At 43.3% G+C, this 21,779-nt stretch overlaps 4 protein-coding genes across 4 annotated transcripts; 2 read left to right on the top strand and 2 right to left on the bottom strand.

Annotated features, from left to right (window-relative positions):
- Nucleotides 1-1,733: 1,733 nt before the first annotated feature.
- Nucleotides 1,734-11,002, bottom strand: EAE98_004864 (uncharacterized protein; the record flags this gene model as incomplete). Its single annotated transcript, XM_038952485.1, has 3 exons — nt 1,734-3,873; nt 4,030-7,909; nt 8,068-11,002. 3 exons carry the CDS (start codon nt 11,000-11,002, stop codon nt 1,734-1,736), a joined length of 8,955 nt encoding a protein of 2,984 aa, XP_038811135.1.
- Nucleotides 11,003-12,455: 1,453 nt separating this feature from the next.
- Nucleotides 12,456-15,204, top strand: EAE98_004865 (uncharacterized protein; the record flags this gene model as incomplete). Its single annotated transcript, XM_038952486.1, has 7 exons — nt 12,456-12,700; nt 12,762-12,988; nt 13,039-13,245; nt 13,300-13,323; nt 13,376-14,063; nt 14,117-14,461; nt 14,520-15,204. The coding sequence occupies 7 exons, from the start codon at nt 12,456-12,458 to the stop codon at nt 15,202-15,204; spliced, it is 2,421 nt and encodes an 806-aa protein (XP_038811136.1).
- A 2,265-nt stretch (nt 15,205-17,469) lies between these two features.
- Nucleotides 17,470-19,480, top strand: EAE98_004866 (uncharacterized protein; the record flags this gene model as incomplete). The annotated part of the gene is made up of 4 exons (XM_038952487.1): nt 17,470-18,178; nt 18,232-18,281; nt 18,333-18,443; nt 18,500-19,480. 4 exons carry the CDS (start codon nt 17,470-17,472, stop codon nt 19,478-19,480), a joined length of 1,851 nt encoding a protein of 616 aa, XP_038811137.1.
- A 327-nt stretch (nt 19,481-19,807) lies between these two features.
- On the bottom strand, nt 19,808-21,739 carry EAE98_004867 (uncharacterized protein; the record flags this gene model as incomplete). Its single annotated transcript, XM_038952488.1, has 4 exons — nt 19,808-20,718; nt 20,792-21,217; nt 21,496-21,578; nt 21,639-21,739. The coding sequence occupies 4 exons, from the start codon at nt 21,737-21,739 to the stop codon at nt 19,808-19,810; spliced, it is 1,521 nt and encodes a 506-aa protein (XP_038811138.1).
- Between the last annotated feature and the right edge of the window lie 40 nt (nt 21,740-21,779).

Raw genomic sequence — 21,779 nt, forward strand, 5'->3', positions numbered from 1 at the left:
TTGTGAGTTAACGTTGTTTGGCGTTTTGGTGGTGTAAGGAAGTCGGAGGTTGTATGGAGTTTCAAGCCATTTGAAGTCTTTCTTATAGAGACCGAGGTGTGAGTACGGATTTAGATACGGTGGCTTGTGAATCAGTATTTCTGGAGGGATGGAAAGCAGATGAGCGGACTGCGCCACGGCATTCACTGATGTCGAGTGGAGATGCGGTCAACATTTTATAGGGGAATGACCTGGGTTTGCGGGGTGAAATGGAAATTCATTTTCTTCGTCTGTGATTCACGCTTGTTAATGGAGATCAAGGAGGAACGGAAAAGATAGTTTGGTCAGGAATACAGATGATGAGGGGCAGTTGCCCTATATGTGAATAATAGAACGAGTGTCTTTCACGACAATAGGGTGAAACGGTTTCGCAATTTTCTGTGACCTTGATTCAATGTTTGCGTTCATGACAACATGTCTATGACTCTTTCTCATCGATAGTCACGCGCTTTATAATCCGATCTCGGATAGCTGTATCGATTTATATTCACCAGCCAACTTACAAGCTGTTCTTTTTTCTTAATGTTCACTGTTGGCCTTCTCGTGTTTCCACGTGTATAAGGGGAGGGGTGGATCAATCTTTCTTTTGTATGAGTGTGAATGGTTTTAGAGTTCATGAGAGCAATGTACACGTACTTTGCGGGATTCTTGTAGCGCTATCTTCTCTATTTTGTAAGCATGATGTAAGTAAGGGCATAAGACCCATCATTTCAAGAATTTTATTTTTATCTTTTCTCGATTGAATTTCCTTATTGGTATATACTACACTCACAAGTTGTCCCAAAATACGACAACAAGGGACGATAAAGATACGACGATAACCAATAGTTTGCCGTCTCTCCGTACTCCACTCTTAGCTATGACATGACAATGACATTTTGACTCTCTACCCCGTTACCGTCTAACGATAGATACCTATTCGTAGGAGAAAAAACAGGCCGGAACTGACCATTGCGCAATGGTACGTGCACCCTCACCAAAGCAACGCGTAGAGAGCAGTGGTCAATTCCGGCCTGTTTTTTCTCCTACGAATAGGATACCCACCCCCTTATCATCAAGCGAGAACGTTCATTTATCACCCCACTTCTTTATATCCGGGGAGATCTTACTGATCAACGCGTTCTCGTCTTGTGAAATATGTTTGTAGAAATGTCTTTGCTATTCTCTATAATCTCGAAGATAGATTGAGGGGCTGGGTATCTTTCCGTGTATCGGGAAAGATAGGTAAAGGTAGGTAATGAATGAAGAAACTCGTTTGCCTGTCTACATCTGTGATTAGGAAGGAATGTAGGGTCTGCAATCTGTTTTGCATGGCTGGAAATTAGGTAGTGAAAGGGATGCAGGTAGGTAGATTGGGGCTTGTGGTGTGCAAATGTAGGTAGGCATGTGGATAGTAGGTAATCGCTGTTAATATGGAGAGTTCCTGGGGGAGGGGGATGGGCGATTAGGCATCTTTCTGATATTTGAAGATTGATACATCAGAGACATAAGGCCTAGACCAACGAGGTGCATATTGACGAGAAGCAAAGATTAAAAAGCACTGTTGGCACTCTGTAAATCAACTCTTTAAGCAATCAATCAATTAAGGGATCAATCATCAAATTTAACAAACTATGCTCGCCACTACACTAAAAAAAGACAATCAATCCAATCGCATTCCCACGAATGTGCTATAAATGGTGATTGCAAAATAATTAAACAATCTTTGTCCCTGTAAACACATACTGAAACAACAAAAACGCGTTCTCGAAATTTTTCTTATCCCATTTCGTTGGGGATGTGACTGCTTGGATGGTCCAATTTAAACTCGTATCACTGCAAGTAGACGAAGACTTTACATAGTAGTCTCCGATTTGACTTACAACCCAATCCCTAGCACCCTTCGAACTTTCGATGTCAAGTTTATTGCGCAGTTCTTCGCTGTGAGTTATGAAAGTGATGTTCTTAACCTCCAGGGCATTCTGTCTTCGAGACCAATAAGGAAGTTTCTTTTTCAAATCTCCAAGTTTCATACTTGGTGCATCTGAACCAGTCGTCTCGGAAGCCAATTGATCACCAAAGCTCTTCCAATCATCAGCAAACTCGTTTTTGAGATCGAAAATCGCCGAAAACCCTTGCTGCTGCCCTTCCGCTCCCGTCGCTTTCATCACTTGAAGTGTAGCTTGGTTCGCTGCTGCGCGTAACGACGGACCTCCTTCATAAGCTGTGTATTGCACGTGTAACAGCACGTCAGTGATAGATTCGTAGCTGAAAGTCCTAACCGGTGATGGGAGTTCCAGACGCCATTTCGAGATAGCGCCTGCACCCTCGAAAGGCATGTATTGAGAGGCAGAAAAATCGAGTTCAAAAACTCCAGAGTCTACATCACCGGAGCTAACGGCAATAGAGGACGTTGGAATCCGATCAGTGCGAAATGATTCACTACTTGCAGACTGAGAAGCAACATAGTCGGCAGCACTCTGGGTAACGCGGTATTTATGCGATAGCAGTGTCAATATAGCATTGGCATTGCAATTGGTTTCGAAAACCGCAGGAATCGATACAGCCACTGATCGTATCCTACGCATATAGTGGCCTGGGAAGTCCATATCGAAAAGCACCTCGTCCAATGAGAAATCGCAAGTTCCCGTGATTCTGAAATTCATCAGTGCCATAGGATCAATCTCTTTCAGGGATACAGTTTTGGTAATATTGTAGTCCGCTGAAGTATTTCCCGCTTGTGCAGCCTCAAGCTTTTTTAAATCCCAAAATAGATCCTGCGCGGCAAGCAATCCATCACGTGAAGCATCCCAATAACCGGCTGGTTTGATGATTGAGCTTTTGCGACCAGATTCAAATGAGAAGGCGTTCTGTGCTCGAAGAGCTGCATCTAGAACCAGATTATACGCTTGAAGATACAAGTTCCTAAGTCTCTTCTCCATCCAGCTGTAGAGTTGCTCGTTAGTGTATTTAGAACGATACCATGTCTCAGCCTGAACAGCTTCGTCTAGTTGGGATTTCTGCATATCGAGATCTTTCTGTATGGATTTGATCTGTATCTGCTGGATCTCAATTTGTTTGTCGATGGATTTGATCTGGCGCCCACTAATATTTGCTTGGAATCGACGATCTTGCAATTGTGCTGTAAGACTGGCCTTCTTGTCGGCTTGGTCGGCTTGGCTGGCATCGAGCCCAGCAAATCCCCTCAATAGCGCGGAACCGGCTGCCACAAACTCTGCATACTGAGTACCGCCAGCTGAGATGCTAGTTCCAACTCCGAGAGGCTCAAAGTCCCCTTGTATTGTTGGTAACAGGTACAATGGAAGAGCCACTGCATCTGTGACTGTAGCTAGGCTGTTCTTTGAGTATGCGGATAGAGACATTGTCATTTGTAATTTTTCGTAAGGAGACATTCGCAGTTCATCTGATGACTGTACATCAATGTTTTGTGAGACATCAGTCCAATCGTCGCTAGGTTTGGGAATTTTGGTATCTGGTTCGCCAATGAGTTTGAGATAGTAATCTAATTGTGCTTCTTGAGAGCTGCGATCCATCAAAAGCGATTCAATAGTCTTTTGCGCCCCATCAAGTTCGATTTGCTTCATTTCCAACATTCCTTGCTGTATGCCAGTGTTGTTTCGAGCCATGATGACATTAAGACTCTCTGCATCTCTTTTTTCTATTGCTGCCAAGAGACTTTCTCCCAGCGAACGTACTTCGGTACACAAGTCCAAAGCTACGCTCATGAGAGTTGCAAAACGTTGATTAGTTAGTGGACCATCTCTTTGGCCGGAAATCATGCTCAGCACATCAGATATGCTGAGACCTTGCTTGCTGAGAGCCACCAAGTCTCCGCTAGAACATTGGGAAGTCAGTAATTACTAAATATGGAAATACTTGAGAGGAAAATGAAAAGTTCTTTGTATATAAGAAAGTTGAGAAGATGTAGAGGAAATATGAGACGAGAATTGAGATAAGGGAGGATAAAATGAAAGTCCTGGAGGTGCTTACGGATCAATGGGTGGATCTCTCAGCGCGTAGACCACCGGCTTTCCTTGAATATCGAAGGAATTTCGAATGTTAAAAAGACGTTCCTGCACTAGGCTTCGCATTGTCTTGAATTTAGGATTCAAGGGAATGGAGAAATAATCTGTCTTCAGGACGCAAGTAATGCTCTCCATTTTTGGGTCAGTGCTTGAGACTGTAGCGTTTCCTTTTGGTACTATGTTGAATGAAAATGGCAGGCCTAGATCCAGTGAGACTTCATCGAATGCATTATCCTTTGTTCTTAGTTGTGCGTACGTCAGCACCTTCGATTTCCGATTTCCAAGATCTGGCACATTAGGTGGCTCAGGTCCCAGTACTCTAGCTGCCTCTATATATCGTTGAGTGGCCAATGGAAGACATTCGGATGTGCCTTGTCGGAATTGTATGTCCCCAAGGGCAATGAGGATCTCAGCATATTTCATGACAATCCATTTCATATATGAAACAGGTCGACCACGCGCGGCGGCATGCACTAGCGCACCGTATGAACGTCTTTCTTTAATTGCAAGCTCGATCTCCTTTTTCAGGTTTGCCAGATCTAGAGGATCAAACGAGCTTTCGCCTTTATTCGACATCATGCAAGCCATATCTTGGAATGGTGGAAATTTCCAACAGGATTGAGTGCTTATTGTCTTGTCGCCATTAGATCTGTCTACTTTTACGGATACTGATGGATCAAAGACAAGTCTTGCAATTTGCAGTGCTTCGTCATATTGCTGTGTAGTGGACAACCGATCAACTGCCAGATACACAGCGTGTATGCCAATCTCCCAATTATAGATAGCAGTTGGACGACCCAGTTCGTGATATGATGCGTTTTGGCTGCCGGCCCCGTAACGTTCTTTTAGCTGGTCTGCAGGTGTTAGAGCTAGGTTATTATAAAGATTTCCTAGTGGATCGACACGGTCGGTAGTATGTTCCATGAGCTCATGAGAAAACGAATGATCCAGCTGTACAAGCTCCATATCATCTATTACTCTTTGAGTAGTCCATTGGCGTCCATCCGTCGGAGTGAGTTCTGTTCTTGGCATATTAAAGCGGCTTAGACTCATACCATCGCTATCTATGGTGCTTACTACAAGGGCCGTGACACGTTGCTGTGTTTTCGACAGAGTCCAAGTGAGATCATTTTGTTCGTAGGACTTTAAATCATTCGGTATCCAAATCAGAGGCTTATTTGGGAAAGAGGGATCAATTTCCAGAGCAGTTGATTTGATACCGTTGCCTAGCACCTTCTGGAAGTAAGTTGGAAAGTCGCCATGGACAGATTTTGTTGAGCCACTGTTGATTGTACTGATCTGATCGTTAAAGAATATGAAGCTGCCAATTTCGTTGAAGTCAGTATCTCCTATTGCCGAATAGTTTATCTTCATTGTCATCTTATTATCGTCAAAAGTTGGTTCAACTCGAAATTGCGATGCAGAAGCTACCAAGCCCACAGTAAGAGTTCCTGCCGATACACGTTTGGGTGCCCAACTGCCTCTGATAAGTTCAGTCCAAGCCATTGAGATTTCCCATACACGTTCAGGGGCCGCTATATCAGGCGGCTTCCCGCGTAAATCGTCGAAAGTGGTGACACCTTGAAGATTGTTCCCTATATTCGTAGCCAAAGACTTCGCCATGATTGATGGCATAAAAAGATAAAGTCGACCTCCAATTATCTCGGGGAGCAGATAGCTGCCAATGTTCTCGAGGCGATGACCTTCCCATTCTGTTTCAATCGACGGAATATCCATCTCAATCTTGGTCCACGGCTGCCAGAATATCTCACTAGTTGCCAAGATACTCACAGTGCGATAATAAAACGAATATGGCGCGGTACGAGTCCGCCCAAAAAAGTGGAATATATCAGCCTGCTTAAATTCGGGTTCGTGGACATATGCAACAATGTCAAGCTTCGAGATTTCATTCAACCCGTATACGTAGTTTTGAATAGCGTGCAAAAATGTGTCGATGCTCAGATCCTTCTGAAGCAGCGCAGCTTCAAATTGATCAAATAACTGGCTCTTATCATCCCGAAGCATTGGATCAATCCAATTTTCGGGATAGAGAAACAGCTTTCTGTTAGCTTCCCAGAGGGTATATTGCTGCATCCAATCCCATTTGTCGCGTCGCAAATCTGTCATCGCGACGTCCTCTTCGAGCCCTAGCAAACAACGTTGTGTATATAACTGCACCACTGAAATTGCTTGTTTAATGCGTGATGTTCGCAATTGTGGACCAATTTGCACATCAACAAGGAAGTATTCGAAGAGTCCATCTGCATCCCAGATATTGAGATCTTTGATGTAGTCTTGTTGCAATAGGTAATTCACAAGGGCAGCACGCTGGGTCTGCATGAGTCCATCTTCAAAGTTTTCCTGTTGTGTGGCGGTCAATCTGTTCTGAAGGTCTTGTGCAGCTTGAACATAAGAGTCTGCATTATCTAGCTGTTGCGCAGGTCTAGCTAGGTCAAAAAGTTCGGCCATGGGAGGCATGGAGTTGATGTCAGATACACCGCCAAGGCTGCCATAGAACAACACAATTGCGTTTAAGCCCAAGAAGTTATCGTAATTACGTAAAGTTGCCATCAGATTTGCTGCAGTATACTTCGGATACTTTTCGTTCAAGGCGCTTTCTACAAGCGTGTTATTCCAGCCTGTACTTGCCGCGATTTTCGTTACAATACTGCTTACATCAGTATCAGTCGAGCTAGACAACCAGGAAAATAGGCTCATCAGATTGTCATCTTTGGTGCTAGGGATACAAGTATCTCTCAAGGCGCAATAATCTTGGAGCTGGACAAGATCTTTCAGACTCGGTGAATTGAGGTCGATAGCCAGCATTTCGAATTTCAGTTGTACTTGACGGTTGAAAAATGCAATCTCTGCCGTAGTCAGCTTCAAGGTTTGACAAATAAGTGCTGCCTTGCGAATTGCTTCAAGAACACTCGTTGTTCGCTGAACTGTCGCCGATAATAATAGCTCTTCGTCGGTAAAAGGCGTCGGCATTGATCTGCATGTTGACCAAGACACTTGAGAAGGATCAAAACCGGCTTGTAAGAGGTATGCTTGACCAGAGATCATACGAAACTGGCTCCATATGTTTGCAGATGCATCGAAGGGCATCTTAAGTCCATTAATGGTTATCTCGGGATTAGTACTGGTTCCCGTGTAATGTATCGTGTAATCATCAGTGGTTGTAGGTGTGAAATATGCGTCCAGATTCGTTTTAATCGAGCTTTCGATGGGTACGCTAAGACTCTGTAGAGCAGTCATAGCGGACTCGAACCCGCTGCCGTCCTTAGTTGGAACTTTAACGACGTCCGAAATAAGACTTGATATAATCGAAACATCAACGTCGAGTATCTGGTCTTTGGTAGAGTTGAGAATGAGAGAAGTAAGGAGATCTTGGATGATGGTCGGCTTGGCCAAGTCAATAAAAGCTGCTCTTCGATTCCGAAGATAGTTTTCTGCGGCAATAGAAGATGCATCTGGAGAAGAAGATTCAGAGGATTCAGACGGTGGCTCCTCCCAATCACCAAGAAGAATGTTGCTCTGTAGCTTCCCGCTGGAGTCGGGATTGTTCTCAAAACGTGATATGATAATCTTCTGTGGAAACAGCGAAGTCGCCACCAAAGTAGCAAGTGCAGTTTTAATTGCGGGAGAGTTTTCACTTCCATCCAAGATCTTCGTCTTTTCACTTGAAGTCAATATACCACAGAGTTTTATCTGGGCAGAATATATCGTTCCTTCAATAGAAGGAATAATCGAAATCTTGTCTGGCCAGTCCTTTGCTAGGCTAACGAGTGAGTCGAGGGCCGCCTTGTCTGAAAGTTTGATATAGCTTGTCAGAATTTGAGTGCCTAGTAGAATGTCAGTAACTTAAAGTTTCTAATAGTCCAGTCTGAAGTATTTCAAATACTTCAATTAAATTTGACTGTTAGAATTACACGGGTTGTCAAGTGCAATTCCATTATTTCGAATGCCTGAAATTTCAAATGAGTTTAGAGAATTCACTCACCCTCAATAAATCCTACAATTGTGCTTGCTGTTGCTGCATCAAATGTTCGCCCAACACAATCGACGACAGTTTCTGAAGTTGGTATGTCAACTGTAGAAATAGATGAAAGTGACTTTTTCAGATCCACGGTCCCTTCTAAAATAGCTCTGGTGAGTTGTAGCCCGGAGCTATCTTGAACGTCTTCAAGCTGGGTAGTCTCTAAAACATCGAGAAGTGATTCGATTGTCCAGTTTGAATTCAACAGCTTTTTCCACATTTCTAGCACTTTAAATGTGACTTCAGGGCTTGACAAGGGATTCTCCTTTGCTTCGTCGAAGAACAGTTTGAAAAATTGAGCACATTTTGTTGCAGGAATAGACAAAATCTGGGAAACGGTAGTATAGCGGTAAAGTTTTGACAGAATGCCGACAGTCAAATGAGAATCAGAATAACCTGTAGCTTCAAGCAGATCTTTAAGATATTGAAATGGCCATTTTAGACTTGCGCATACACTTGTACCGCATGCATAAATTTGGAACTTTGAGCCGCCTGGCTCGAAGAATTCTTCGCCATCTTTTGGGATTGCGAACACTTGCCCTAGAGAAGGACGGAGAAATTTGCGGTAAAGAAACGAATCTTTACCAAAGGCATCGATAGGGCCCCATAATGGAAGTAGAGCAGCGGGTTCAATTCCACATAGATTGTTCAACTTGATAATAGACGCAATTCCATTGAGAACGTAAACAGAGATGGGTCGCGTGTTGGGGGCGGTAGTTACTTTGAAATCCGGAGAGAGCTCCATCTCATTATTACGTAAGCAGTAGATAGCTGCATCAAGATCCCTCGTCGACCATCCAAGCTTAGCCTTCAGGCGTAAAAACGATTGAAGGTCTCGGCATAAGGTAGTGTTCAGGCTTTGAAACGGTGGCTCTGATGCATTGGCTAAAAGTCTGAGGTCGTCGATGAAAGTACTGAACTCTTGCGATCCCGTTTTGTTGATGATCACTAGGTCTTTTCCGAACAGTTGAGTCTTGACTAAGTCTAGGATGTCGGGAAAATCTAGCCCTGACCTTTTCATTAGCTGTTGCTTGATGTACGTTAGGCCAAGTTCATTCGTGGACTCTAGCATTGTATCTTCATCCTCATAGCCCCATTGAGTGGCAGTATCGCCTTCCGGTGGCCCTGTGGCTATGGGTATGATATCACTTGCCAATCCTTCGAGCCAAGCGGCAAACCAGGCAGGGAAGAAAGTTTCACCCGTGATGGCAGCAAACTCTTTTTGGTGTAAATTCAGAACTGATGCCGTAATTTGTCTCTTCAGCACCTCGGCCGATCCACCAAGCAGCCCAGTTCTCTGCTCTTCAGAGAGTTTCCCACGCGCGACTTGTGTTATATTCTCGAAGAGAAGCTCAGGTGCTTGAAACACCTCGATCAGTTGAGCATAAGGTATCTGGAATATGTTGAAATATTCTTTAACAGATGACCACGCATAATCGTATGGGAAACAGGTGAACGGGTACATCTGTTGGGAGACGACTTTGGAATAAACTTCAAAGTCTGTGTTTCCGGGCCGATAGACTGGTCCGTCAGAGTGAATATCTTGCACGCAATCATCTGCGGCATCTGCAGGTGTATTAAAGACAAGTATAGAATCTTGCTCGTCGGAAGCCGACGCAGACAGCAAAGATTGACTTTTGTAGCGAATGTATGATTCGAGTACTTCATTAACAAGATTTATATTAGGAACCAAGGTTTGTGAGTTTGCGCAACTGAGCTCTAAATTTTTAAGATCTGGGCGCCGAGCTGAAAGCAAGTCTAGGAGACTGCTGTTTGTGCCTGAATCTGAAACGGCAGTTGTATCTTCGGTTGTTGCTCCAGCTCCACCTGTAGCTGTAGTGTTGCTTAACAAGTTCAAGAGATCTGCAAAATAAGCAGACATGGAAGTTATGGAGCAACACTCCTCGCATGCAATATTTTCGAGACGAAATATATCCGTCAAGTTATTCCAAGATTCTGGAGGACCGCTAAGGCTTGCTAAGGGCTGATTTGGCTTTACGGTATTGTCCGTTGAATCTCCGTCATCGTCCACCGGCTGAGGCTGGGGTATCATACTATCTGCCACATCAGCCTTACCTGCCTTCATCAGCGCCAGCCAAAGTTGCTCATTCCAGCAGTCAACACGCTCAGCGCAATCGTGAATTTTTAGAGCGTTCGCGGTCGATGAGCCTGCGCTTTGCAGATCAGACTTGAAATCATTCTTCGACTTGCCTGTGATGCTTCGTATGGAATGATATTTTGAGTCGTAAAGACGAGGAATATCCAATGGGTCTTCAACGAGATACGAGAGAGTCTTTACAGATCTGACAAACGTAGAAGCGGAGGTGATCTCTTTGTCGGTCAACGGGGATTCATCCTGCGGAAAACTCTCCTCTAACATGCTGATCAGCTCAGTAGAACCAAGTTGAGCTCGACGCTTAACCATCAATTCTAAAATTAGTACTACAATGGTACGTGGGCGATCTTCGAGGGTAAAGTCGCCATTGTCTCTGATCATAACAAGTATAATGACGAGTGGCTGATCAGCAAGAAACCTGGCTCGCACTTGATTCACATCATTGGCAGTCAAATCATCTGGGATTGTGTTGGATTTGGAGGCTATCAACTCATCAAGTTTGTCTTGCGGAAAAAGTACTTTCGCAAGATCCTCCGGAGTAGCGTCTGGTAGTATTGTCAAGAATGCGCCACAAATCTCCTCGTCGTCGTCGGTATAGATCAATAATGTCTTGATGAAGGTAAGGTATACGATGGCATTACAAGGGACAGTCCACTTTCCGAGAAAGGCATCAATAGCCCCCCTAGGATCTCCAGGCTGATTGATGTCTGCATCGGTCAACTTCTGCGTAAGATCATCGCTGAGAATACTCTTGCCAACGACTTCGATATAACTTGGCGACATGATTGAGTTTATGAGCAGAATTCAGTATAGGAAAGTAATTAAACGGGAAGTTTGTTGCTCGAAACCCTATATTGATGTGGCCAAAGGCGTTTCTTTTAAGAAGCTGAGAACGGAATTTTCCCAAGTTTACTGAGACTACATCAAGGTCTTCCTTCTAAGCTTCAATGAAGATTGAGAAGAACAGCATGAATTGTAACGTGTCAATCAATGCATTAGTGATCCTGTTGATCAAAGTTCAGCCAGTGTCTAGGTTCTGCGACAATCCAGGCACCACATATCTCCACATACATCTACCATCCGTGAGTGAAACTTTTCAAATTCCCTCTGCTTGTAATACATGTATCGGGTTCTGCGCCTGCGAGCCTTGTATCCCGTGATATTTCACAATGTAGTTCAAGTCACATACATGTGGTAATACGTGCATGAGAAATCCCCATGATTTTACCGTAAAGAGCCTCGATTGGCGTTTGAGATGATGTAGTTGAATTGAAGTGCAAGCTTATAATCGTGACTTGCAGTTACAAAGTGGAGTAGAGGGCTTTTATTTGTAGACACATATTGTCGCCGCGGTGATGGGGGCCCCTGGGTTGCACCTATACAAAAATACACTCCATACAGCTCTACAAATAGTAGCAATCTGAACTCACAACACGTTATTCACAATATACCTGCAGCAAATTTGAGATGTAACTTAGTACCTTAGGTTTACACCCCCCAATCTCCATTCAATTGAGCTAGACTACCTTCACTCTTCATTTTCGTGTTTCTGCTTTATTCGTCATTCTGCATCTGACTACAATAACACTTCCAGCCTGGTACCAGATATCTGCATGTAGAACCTGACGGCAGAACTCATTCCATTGGATCAAAATCGACTCTCTTCTTTATCAGATATTGATGTTATGCGTGACACGGTAACTTTTCATTTGTATGTATTGAATTTCTGATTCGGATAACCTTTCTCAAGACACATTCCTAACTTTGAACAGTTGTGAATGTAAGACAGACATTATTCAATCTATATAGCAGCCCGATCATATTTGTTGTCACGTATTGTTTTCCGATTGACTGTCTGTTATCTCCAGTGTCACTTTTTTCTGCAAAGCCAACCAATTTTGTTAAGCTGAAGAAAAACAAATATCTGTAAAACCTGTTTGCGGGGAACTATACTGTAGGACCTAAGTGAGGGGAAGTATGACTAGTGTCACACTTTATGTTTCTCAAAACCTAACTTTAATTAACATCTCGTAGCATTTATGCTGGTGATTCTGTTACTTGCTCATTTTTGTAGTATTTGTATCTGTACTTGTACTTGTGCTCACGATAAATAACAAGCCAGCAGTGGTTATCGTCAAGAAAAAAGTATCTTTTATATCCTCCTCATCTAGTTCAACTGTTCATTTTTTCCCCATTTGACACTCAAATCTTCGACAACCTCTCTTTATTCTACAGAATGTCTGGAACCTTTAATCCCAGATATTTATCTCTTGGTGGCTTTAAGCATGTATGTGCCATATCAGAGAAAGCTATCAACTCTGCCTTGGAGAGTGTTTTCGCAAAGCGGCCATCTTCAGCAGGTGAACTGCTTTGGGAGAATGAACAAGCGTCAGATGGCCAATTGAGATCAACAATGCTGGCGCCTCAAATTGAGCTTGATGTGGAGACTGTGAATAGTCTCAATTTCAAGCTGGCACTTCGGTAAATATACACTCTGCGCTCAATAAGGAAAAACTTTGTATTGATTTCATTCTCATGACAGATTTGACAAAGGCCAAATCTATTTTGGCCAGAACACTTATCAAAGAGTTGATAGCTGGGTCGTCATTTTCAACCTCGTCTGGCCCAAAGAAGCCACCCTCAATGGGACAAGAGATCAGGTCGCCGCGCTCGAAGACACACCTGAGACCGTGAATTCTACGCAATCTAGTGCCATTGGTCTCAGTCCAGGAGAATACTCTATTCATCGGCTTTTAGCCATCATTGCCTGTTCGTTGACCGATATGTTTGTTAAAGAAGAGCTAACCATCTATTTGCAGATCTTGATTGGGGCAGTCCTGTATGGGAAGAATCCTATTTGACAGACCAAGATGGAACCAAGGTTTATCTCGATAAGTGGGCAGCAGATTCAAGCAACAATGCATTGTATAGTCAGGTTCAGCAGTTTATGCGAGAGTTAGGACTCTCAAATAAACACGCATCTTTTCTCATGCAAAATATGCAAGTAGATATACCTAGGCCCAAAGGTGATTTTCCCTTCCCCAACCATCTCCACTAGCCAATGCTGACTGTGTGAGAAGTGAGTGAAGACGAAGTCAACATCGGTAAATCTGTTCTAAGCATCTTCCAAATTTGTTTTTCTGACTTTGATCTAAGCTCCAAAAATGCTTCGATTGCAACAATACCCATATATCACCCCAGATAAATGGGGTGTGGAAGACACCGGATCCCCCATGACTGGCCGAACAGGGAATCCTTATAATTGTCTCTGCTTTTGCGAGATTGATTTTGATCATGGTTCGTCATTACCAGAAGATCCTTTGCCATTTAATGGAAACTTTGCATGGCCTGGAGACGGTTCAAAAGACGAGTCTCTGGGAACATTTGCCATCAAAAGCAGTGCGTCCCCTGATGGTACTCTTCACTACCTTGTGCAATGTATCTGCCAAGAGGTAATTGCCTACCCTCTTCCGCCTCATGTGATTGACAAAAGGCCTGGTGAGAATACAGTGTATTTATCACAAAGGTTTGCCAAGATCGATGACATGACCAACGATGAATACAACGATCTTCAACAATTTCAATCTGAAGAAGGATACTATGATCTTAGTAAGTCCTCTGATGTTCAGTATTGCTGGCCGAAGTCAGTATCCGCACTAGGAAACGAGATATACTCCTCTGATGGAGCTTTCAAGGCCAACTACACTTTGACTGCCGAGACATCCGTACATTTAGGCATCGGGCCGCCAGATTCCCCCATTTTTACACTCAGCGGACATGTTAAGTACTTTGGTTCGATCACTTGGCCCCAAGAAGATGTAGACAATGTTGCACAATGGTATCCGTAAGCATTATATGTAAGCCTCTTGAATCAGTACAGATGCTAATCTGTTAAAGTGATTTTAATCATGAGGTAGACTGGACGGCCACATTTAATATGGACAAATTAGATTCGGATGACCCCACTGCAAAAATCGGCAAATGTATCCTCAAAGAAGTGGACGGTGAACAGCTGTTAGTTCCCTCAGATCTCGATTCTGTGGTCCCTTCAGATCCAGAATCGAGCTGGGATTATTTCTTGAGGGGTTATAGGAAAATGGTTGGTGGAATACTTGTGCAAATACCCGACCTGCTCCGTTTCCCAGATATCAAAGTGGCGTGCCCAGGAAAGAATGAGCTTGAGTTCGGAACCGCTGCGTTGAACGCAGTGGGCGATATCATTATTCCCATTCACTATCTAGAGTGAGCAAAACATCTCAAATATAAACTAACCCGCAAGTATATTTTAACAATGAAGTAGGCCAGATGCGAGTCGAGTCACCTGGATTTCTACGCCAGGCGATCACCCCCAGAATACAAACACAGCTACAAATGTGGTTTATACTTCTGATACATCTGTCACCAAAGATACTCCACATATCACCTGGACGGGCTCGGTGACCTACGACGCCGACTCAAAACGAGCGAATCTCACACTCCAAGGATCGAACAAATCTGGTGCAAAATTAGCCTTTAAATCAGTTAAGGCTACTTTTCTGAGAATGCAGGCTGTGAATGATCATTGTATCTGGAATGCAGATTGTAGCAGTTGGAGTCAAGATACAACTTCCGATTCACACTGGTCGATCACAAGAGATAGCATCCCTCAGAACCTCAAAGCAAAAGTAGAGATTGTGAATAACGAGATGCAGTTCACCATTTCTCCGCAAGGGACTGCCGGTTACGCTGATCCTGACAGATTTTTCATATCTTCAGGAGGATCCTTCGCCTTGAATTTGAACGGAAAAGCAAACACAGATGGGAATGATGATACTTTCATTGTTCAGATGACTGAAAATTGGGCTGGCCTCACAGTTTCAAAGCCAATTAACGGACGGGCAGATGCTTTCATCGCCATAGAGCTCAAGGCGGATGGTTCAAGCACAACTCCCTCCATCATTACTCAGAGCGAGGCTGATACTGAGCGAGGAGTGAAGCAGACATGAGTTGCTAGAGGATACCTCAAGCGGAATGGCCAAATTTCATTTGATTGACCGAGTTCCTTGATATTAGGCTGCGTGAAGTAAATATGAGTCGCTGGATAATTTTTCAACCATAACAGCAAAATTTCATTTGATGAGCTGAAATTTACGGAAACAAGATTGAAATTATTTGACCTCTTAGCTAGCCGATAATTTGATTCATACTACCGCTACAAGAATATATTATTCGCTATTTTGCAACAAAAACTGACCAATCAACAACAAGTCACATAATACATAATAAACCTTGAAAGGAATGAATGTTGGGAGATTCGTAAAAGACGTGAAGAACCACCAGAACCCTGCGGTTCGAACCATGCCGAGGGAGAGGGGCAGTAGTTCCCGGGAAGAAACGAATCTTTTCTTTGGCAAAATACCTATCTTATACAGAGTTATCAACTCTGAAAAGAAAAAGTCAAATTTTTGTGCGATTGCCCGCTTGAGGAATCGAACCATATCCTCCCCTCCCCCTTCATGTCTAGATCTGAGACCAAAAATGCAAAATAATTTTGTGTTTGTAAACCAATGTCATGCGAATGCCCGTTCTAGGAATCGAACCTAGGATCTCATCATGTACAAATACTAGTGATGCGCTTTACCGCTAAGCCAAACGGGCTGTGTCAGTTGTTGTTCTGATGACAAACCACCTGCAAATTCAGTATATATTTTAAGATCAATGTGTCTCCACTTGGTTAATTTGACAGCTGTGGGATAGTGGAGCGTGTTCTACGCAAGCGAAAAAAGCAGGCGCACCAGTAAGTGGCTCGAGTGGGTGCATGGATTGAGGGGACAATTCTCTACTTTTAACAAATTCATTCTTCTCTTTGATATCAAATTTCACATTCTGATTATTCTATTTTAAATAAATGATTTTAACAATTTCTAAGATATATAAATTGATATAAAAGATACTCATAAGTCAATTCCTTTTGCAGTATCCCGTTAGTTCGTTCATCGACTAGTAACGGAAATTGATCTTTTTGAGGCTATCTCAATAACACCTGGGCACTCATTTATTGAACTATTAATTCCAATCCAGAATATATATCAAAATCCGAAAAGACCAAACGAAAACTTGGGCTCTCTTTACTTGAATCGTTTGAATTGTTATCATTTAATATTATACTAAAAAGATATATGAATTGTTAAAGTTCTTTGAAATGATAATCAAATTTTCGCTGATGTAGAGACATGATGGTTCCTGGTGGTTTAGCGAATGTAATCTTACAGATGTATAGAACACAGTACATATGGTGGTATACTTCGAGTGCGGTGAAAGAGATAAGAATTGATTGTTTGTACATATTACTTTAGTCGGAATCTAGCAATATGATGTTAAAAGCAAAAGGAAAAGGTAGGGGGTAGAAAATGTAGCATGAATTATCCTTATAAGGGGGTTTTTGGTGTGGCATGAACGCTGACATGGTTCCTATTGTGAGGAGTCACGATCAACGACTGTCGAGTTTTCCGATATATGTACATACGAGCTCAATACAAATCTGAAAGATGATGGATATAAGTGTTCCTAGTGCACTCAAATCTCAAAGAGATGAATATTATTTCATGAGATCAAATTCTCGTTATCTTGCGCAAACCTAGGTATTGATCAATTGAGTGTTGAGAAGTTTTGAAGTTAAACCTGAGCTTCAGTATCTCATGTAACTTAGCTCCTTCCGTTATTGTCATTGTTGTTAAGAAAATTGGTACATTCGATGAAATGAAACACACCAAGCCTAATCTGAAGTAGGCATTCAATTTTCGTAAACTTCAACTCATTCTTCAACTCTTTACTACAATCGCCAGCTATCCTTCACTCTCTGGATATCAGGATGTCTGAAAGACATACCGTCTCTATCAAGCCTTTTATTCAATATTTTATCATTACCATGGGAGATGTCAAATCTTGAATTGCACATCTGAGTACTATGTCCACAACAAGATGATTATCCTTCGAGCGAAGTTCGCTTGAAAAAAGACAAACCTGAAGATTGATACAATGTGGATTTTGGAAACCTTTGTTTGGATAAGCCAGATCCGGTTATCATTTTTGTATCGAGCAAGTTGCTTTGTACTATCTCAACCGGTTGCAGGATTTCATTCAAGGTAGGAATTATTTTGATGTGGCCTTTGTTTCAAGCAATACATTTCATACTGGCTTCCTTCAAATCAAAGGCATCAAATCACTTCCAGCAAATTAATGTAAATTCCAGAAATCACGAACTCCTCACCATGACTACCTTGGATGATCCAATTAAAAAGAGAGGAGGGCTTCGAGAATTTGTGAGGACCGAGCCAAGTTGGGAAGTCCGTCTGGGAGACAGGTGGGAATTTCAGGGTCGCATCCGCACAAGTGATAGAGCATATATTGCGCATTTCAAATACGAAGACAGGGAAGGTGAAGATAACGATCCCCCTCACACCAAAGATATAGTTGCCAAGATCCACTTTCGACGACCTACTGCAGGAGGTCGACCCAATGGCTATCCGGAAGGTTATAAAGGGTTCGCTCATGAAGGACGATTTCTCAAATATCTCTCTGGATACTATGCTTGGAAACCTTATAAGAATCGCGACTGCATACCAGACCGGCCCCAAAATATTATAAGGCATTATTGTGACCAAGTAGTGCCGCCTGGCGATGGTGAGAACGAACCAATCGAAGATAAGAATGTGATCTCATTCTTAGAATATTGCCCTGGTATTGTGATCACTCTTACGCCCGAGGATCAGACTCGGTATTATGACTTAGATGTCTTCGATAAGAATAATGTTGAGTTCATTGAAGAGATTGATATATGGATCATCTTTAGGCAGTTTGTGAGGATGATTATGATGATGGAGTGTGGCAGTGAGATTCCGAGAGATTCTCGTCAGAGGCGGTCTTTTTGGGATTCACGGAACGTGGAGATATGTCATTACGATATTCAGCCAAGCAATAGTAAGTTCCCCATGTAGAAATGTGACGATTGGCTTTTCTGACGTCAAATGTAGTATTGATTGGATATAAGAATCATCAGAAAGACCGTGTTCCGGTACTTAAAGTGTGTATTACTCTATTTGCCTCTTGGAAAGATGAATAACAATTCTCACAGCTATGCGATTTCGGGGACGCGCTCGAGGTTCCTCAGTATATTGCACAACAACGTGCCGGGAGGTATACTTGTCCAATCCAAAGGAATGGCCGACCGGGCTACCAGGCTCCCGTGAGTTAGAAGAGCTCCTTTGTATTTCTCATAGCATACTCATAATCTCACTATAGGAACAACTCATCCCTGACACAGAGCATGTACATCCAGTCCGCCATGGCTCATGTAGCAACATATTCCAATTTGCGAACATTATCCGTCTTCTCATGCACGGAGGAAACTTTGCTCAACATGAGATGCATCCCGAAGATCCAGCTTGGTGCGACGATTACTTTGGAGAGTATAGTAACCGGGCTCCAAGGACGTACGGATACTCTCTGTCAGAGGGCAAAAGCAGAGTAAATAAACCTGGAGCTAAAGGATACAGCGAACAATTAATAAAGCTCGTCCAAGACTGCATGAAGGAAAAGCCCGAACTTCGACCCCGTCCCATAAATCTCTTTCACTATGTCAACGACCATTTTCATGACTGCGACCAAGCTTTCAACGACCCCGATTACCCCGGACCAGGGAAAGATGATCTGCACCGCGAAAAGCCAGCTCACAAACCCAATGCACCTATAATCAAATACCCACCCAGGCATGCCCTCTTCGCCCTCGCAACACTAGCCCCCCCTCATTTCCGCACCCCGCAACCCGGCTGGGAGGGAGACCTTTCCGAACACTACGACGTTGAAGATTTCAAGTGGCCGCCCACACCCCGCACCCTAACCCCAGAGTGGCCGCGCGCACACCAATACGACGAGGACACAATCTACAACGGCGACGATCTGCCCGAACACGAACACAGCGTGTATCCGCGCTCGCAGCCGCAGGTTCCGGAACGATACCCGCATGGTCCGCCCATGATCGATCAGAGACCCAGTGTGAATATTCCGGATCGGAGAATCGAGGCCCCAGGTGCTATTGCGAGGAATTTGGGCCTTTTGAAGTATTATGATCGCTTGGGTCATATGTGGATGGGTGAGGAGAATTATTGGAAAATGTTGGAGGCGGGCTTGGATCCCGAGACGTATAATTGGGGGATGAGGATTCCGGATCCTGAAATGGATGAGGATGAGGAGGCTTTGAGCGGGCCGGAGGTTGGGGAGTGATGGAGAGTGATGGGGAGGGGGGATGAGAGTGATGATGTGCGTGTGTTTGGGGTTGGGGTGTGAAAAGGAGGGGGATGGGTAAATTTTGATATGTCTATTTGATGTGATAGTTTGGTTGCGTAAATTAAGTTTGTTGATTGTACTTAATAGTTTGATAATCGGTAGATGAGAACGTAAAGATATATTTCCAGGGTTAAAAGTACAATTTCGTGGTATAAGAATAAGACTCACTCCATCTCCGATCTATCCGCAATGACCGCCCAAACAAGAACTGCCCAACCAACCATCAAATGTAAACCAAGCATGAACCAACCATTCAATTCACAATCAACCAATAAAAGTATATCTCCTCGACTTCTCCGGTTTACCTCCCAAAATAGCATTCAACGCCTGTCCCAAGCCAACTCCATCATACCTCATTCCCGAACTATCATCTCTATCTATGGCTCCCACAATGTCCTCTCTCACCTTATTTTCAGTTCCATTCCCCACATCCTCACTCTTCACCGCATCAATAACCGGATTCTTCAATATTACAGCCTGTCCCTCTTTCCCAGAATCCGATCTTCGTCCATAGACTCTCACAGCTTCGATACCCAATCTCTTGAGCTCCGCCTTGTCTACCATCGGTGTACCTGGGCCTTCTAGATATACTACATGCGTGATGTATTTTTTCCATTCTTGCTCTTTTACTTTTTCATGATGTTCTTGTTCGTGATCATGTTCTTCCTTTCCATTCCCAGTACAACCGTGAACAATTGCCTGGATAAAATCTTTCGCCGTATACCCCGGCGTCTCGCGATCTAGACACCCATTCAAAATAAGGACTTTAAACTTAATTTTCGGATCCGCAATCGCAGGTCCTACATCTCTTAATATCAAGCAAGGTAGAATAGAAGTGTATAAAGAGCCGATACTATAAATTACGCAACTAGCGTCCTGGAGAGCAGAAATGACTTTGGTATTGGGCGTAGGACGAATTTCTTGGCCATAGGGGTTGATGTACCAGATTCGCTCAATGGCAGAGGACAGCTCCTCGGTGTGAGATTTTTGAAAGAGGATATTTTGTTTGCGGAGGGTGGGAAGGGAGCCTGGGAGATTGGCGTCTTCGATACGATCGTGGTATAGAAGGTCAATGGATTGACGCTTGTGGAAGGTGGCGGGAGAAACAGGCTGCGTAGGGACGAAGGTGGGAGCTATGGGGTGGGAGATGTTATTTTGTCCAACGATTATTGTACCTAAGAATATGTTAGAAATTGAAGATGACGAGTATTTCATGTAAGTGGTGAGAGCTGGGTGGGTGGATCTTACCGTCTCGTAATCCTGCAGAAATATGATATGAAAAATTACTATTGATAGCCGGGATAACCTCAACATTATCTCTCACACCGGTAATACTTGATAAAAGATAAATTGCCGCCTCAAAACTTCCTGTAAAGATACGAGCACCTGTCAAGAACAAGTTGCCCACAGAAGCTGATTGAAAATTGAATACAGAGGTGGGACGAGCTCGCTTGACAATCTCGAGGTTAATAGTATTGAGGAAGGAACGAATTAGTTCACGCTTGGCAGAAGTGATGTCGCTCCATAGAGGAGAGTGACCTTCGACTATGGCTAGCCATTCATGTTTGGCCTCTTGGGGGGAGGGATCTAGACGATGGTTGAAGAAAGTGCTTAGAGCGGATCTTTCGGGATTAGTGCCAGTGGAATCTTCGGGGATAAGTCGGACTAGTCTACCTAGATATTGGTTAATCTTTTGTTTGAGTTGTCTTGGATATTTTGATTCGCATGATTGTAATTGTCATGGGCTCGACCCCTTGGTAGTATCATAAGTTCAACCGTTTGATAGCACGACGGCTCAAGTCAGACTGGATAGTATTGTAGCACGTGACCCAAAGCATCCACTCAGATGAAGGGTCTTCATGAAGACTTGGAAAGAGTTTGATAGAGAAACAGCCTATCCTAAAGGCACATCGAGAGGCATCTGAACTGAGATATATGAGATGGTAACATACTTCTCACATCACCGATACCAGGACCACCAAAGACACGAATAAGTTCAGAGGAAGAGCCTCCATTATCACTAATCGGAATGACACTGAAGAAACATTAATTTCATTTCCTCATACACAGTTCCATGAGATAAATTTGCACTTACTAACTCAGAGAACAGGCCTTTTCTTCGGCAACTTTCCCAAAAACATCCACCAGACTGTTGGCGGCACTTCCGCCAGAAAATACAACGATACGACGATTCATGATTGAGACTTGAGACTTGATTTCTGATGGTGTATGGATA

Source organism: Botrytis deweyae (assembly GCF_014898535.1).
Source record: "Botrytis deweyae strain B1 chromosome Unknown BDEW_009, whole genome shotgun sequence".
Classification (NCBI taxonomy): Eukaryota; Fungi; Ascomycota; class Leotiomycetes; order Helotiales; family Sclerotiniaceae; genus Botrytis; species Botrytis deweyae.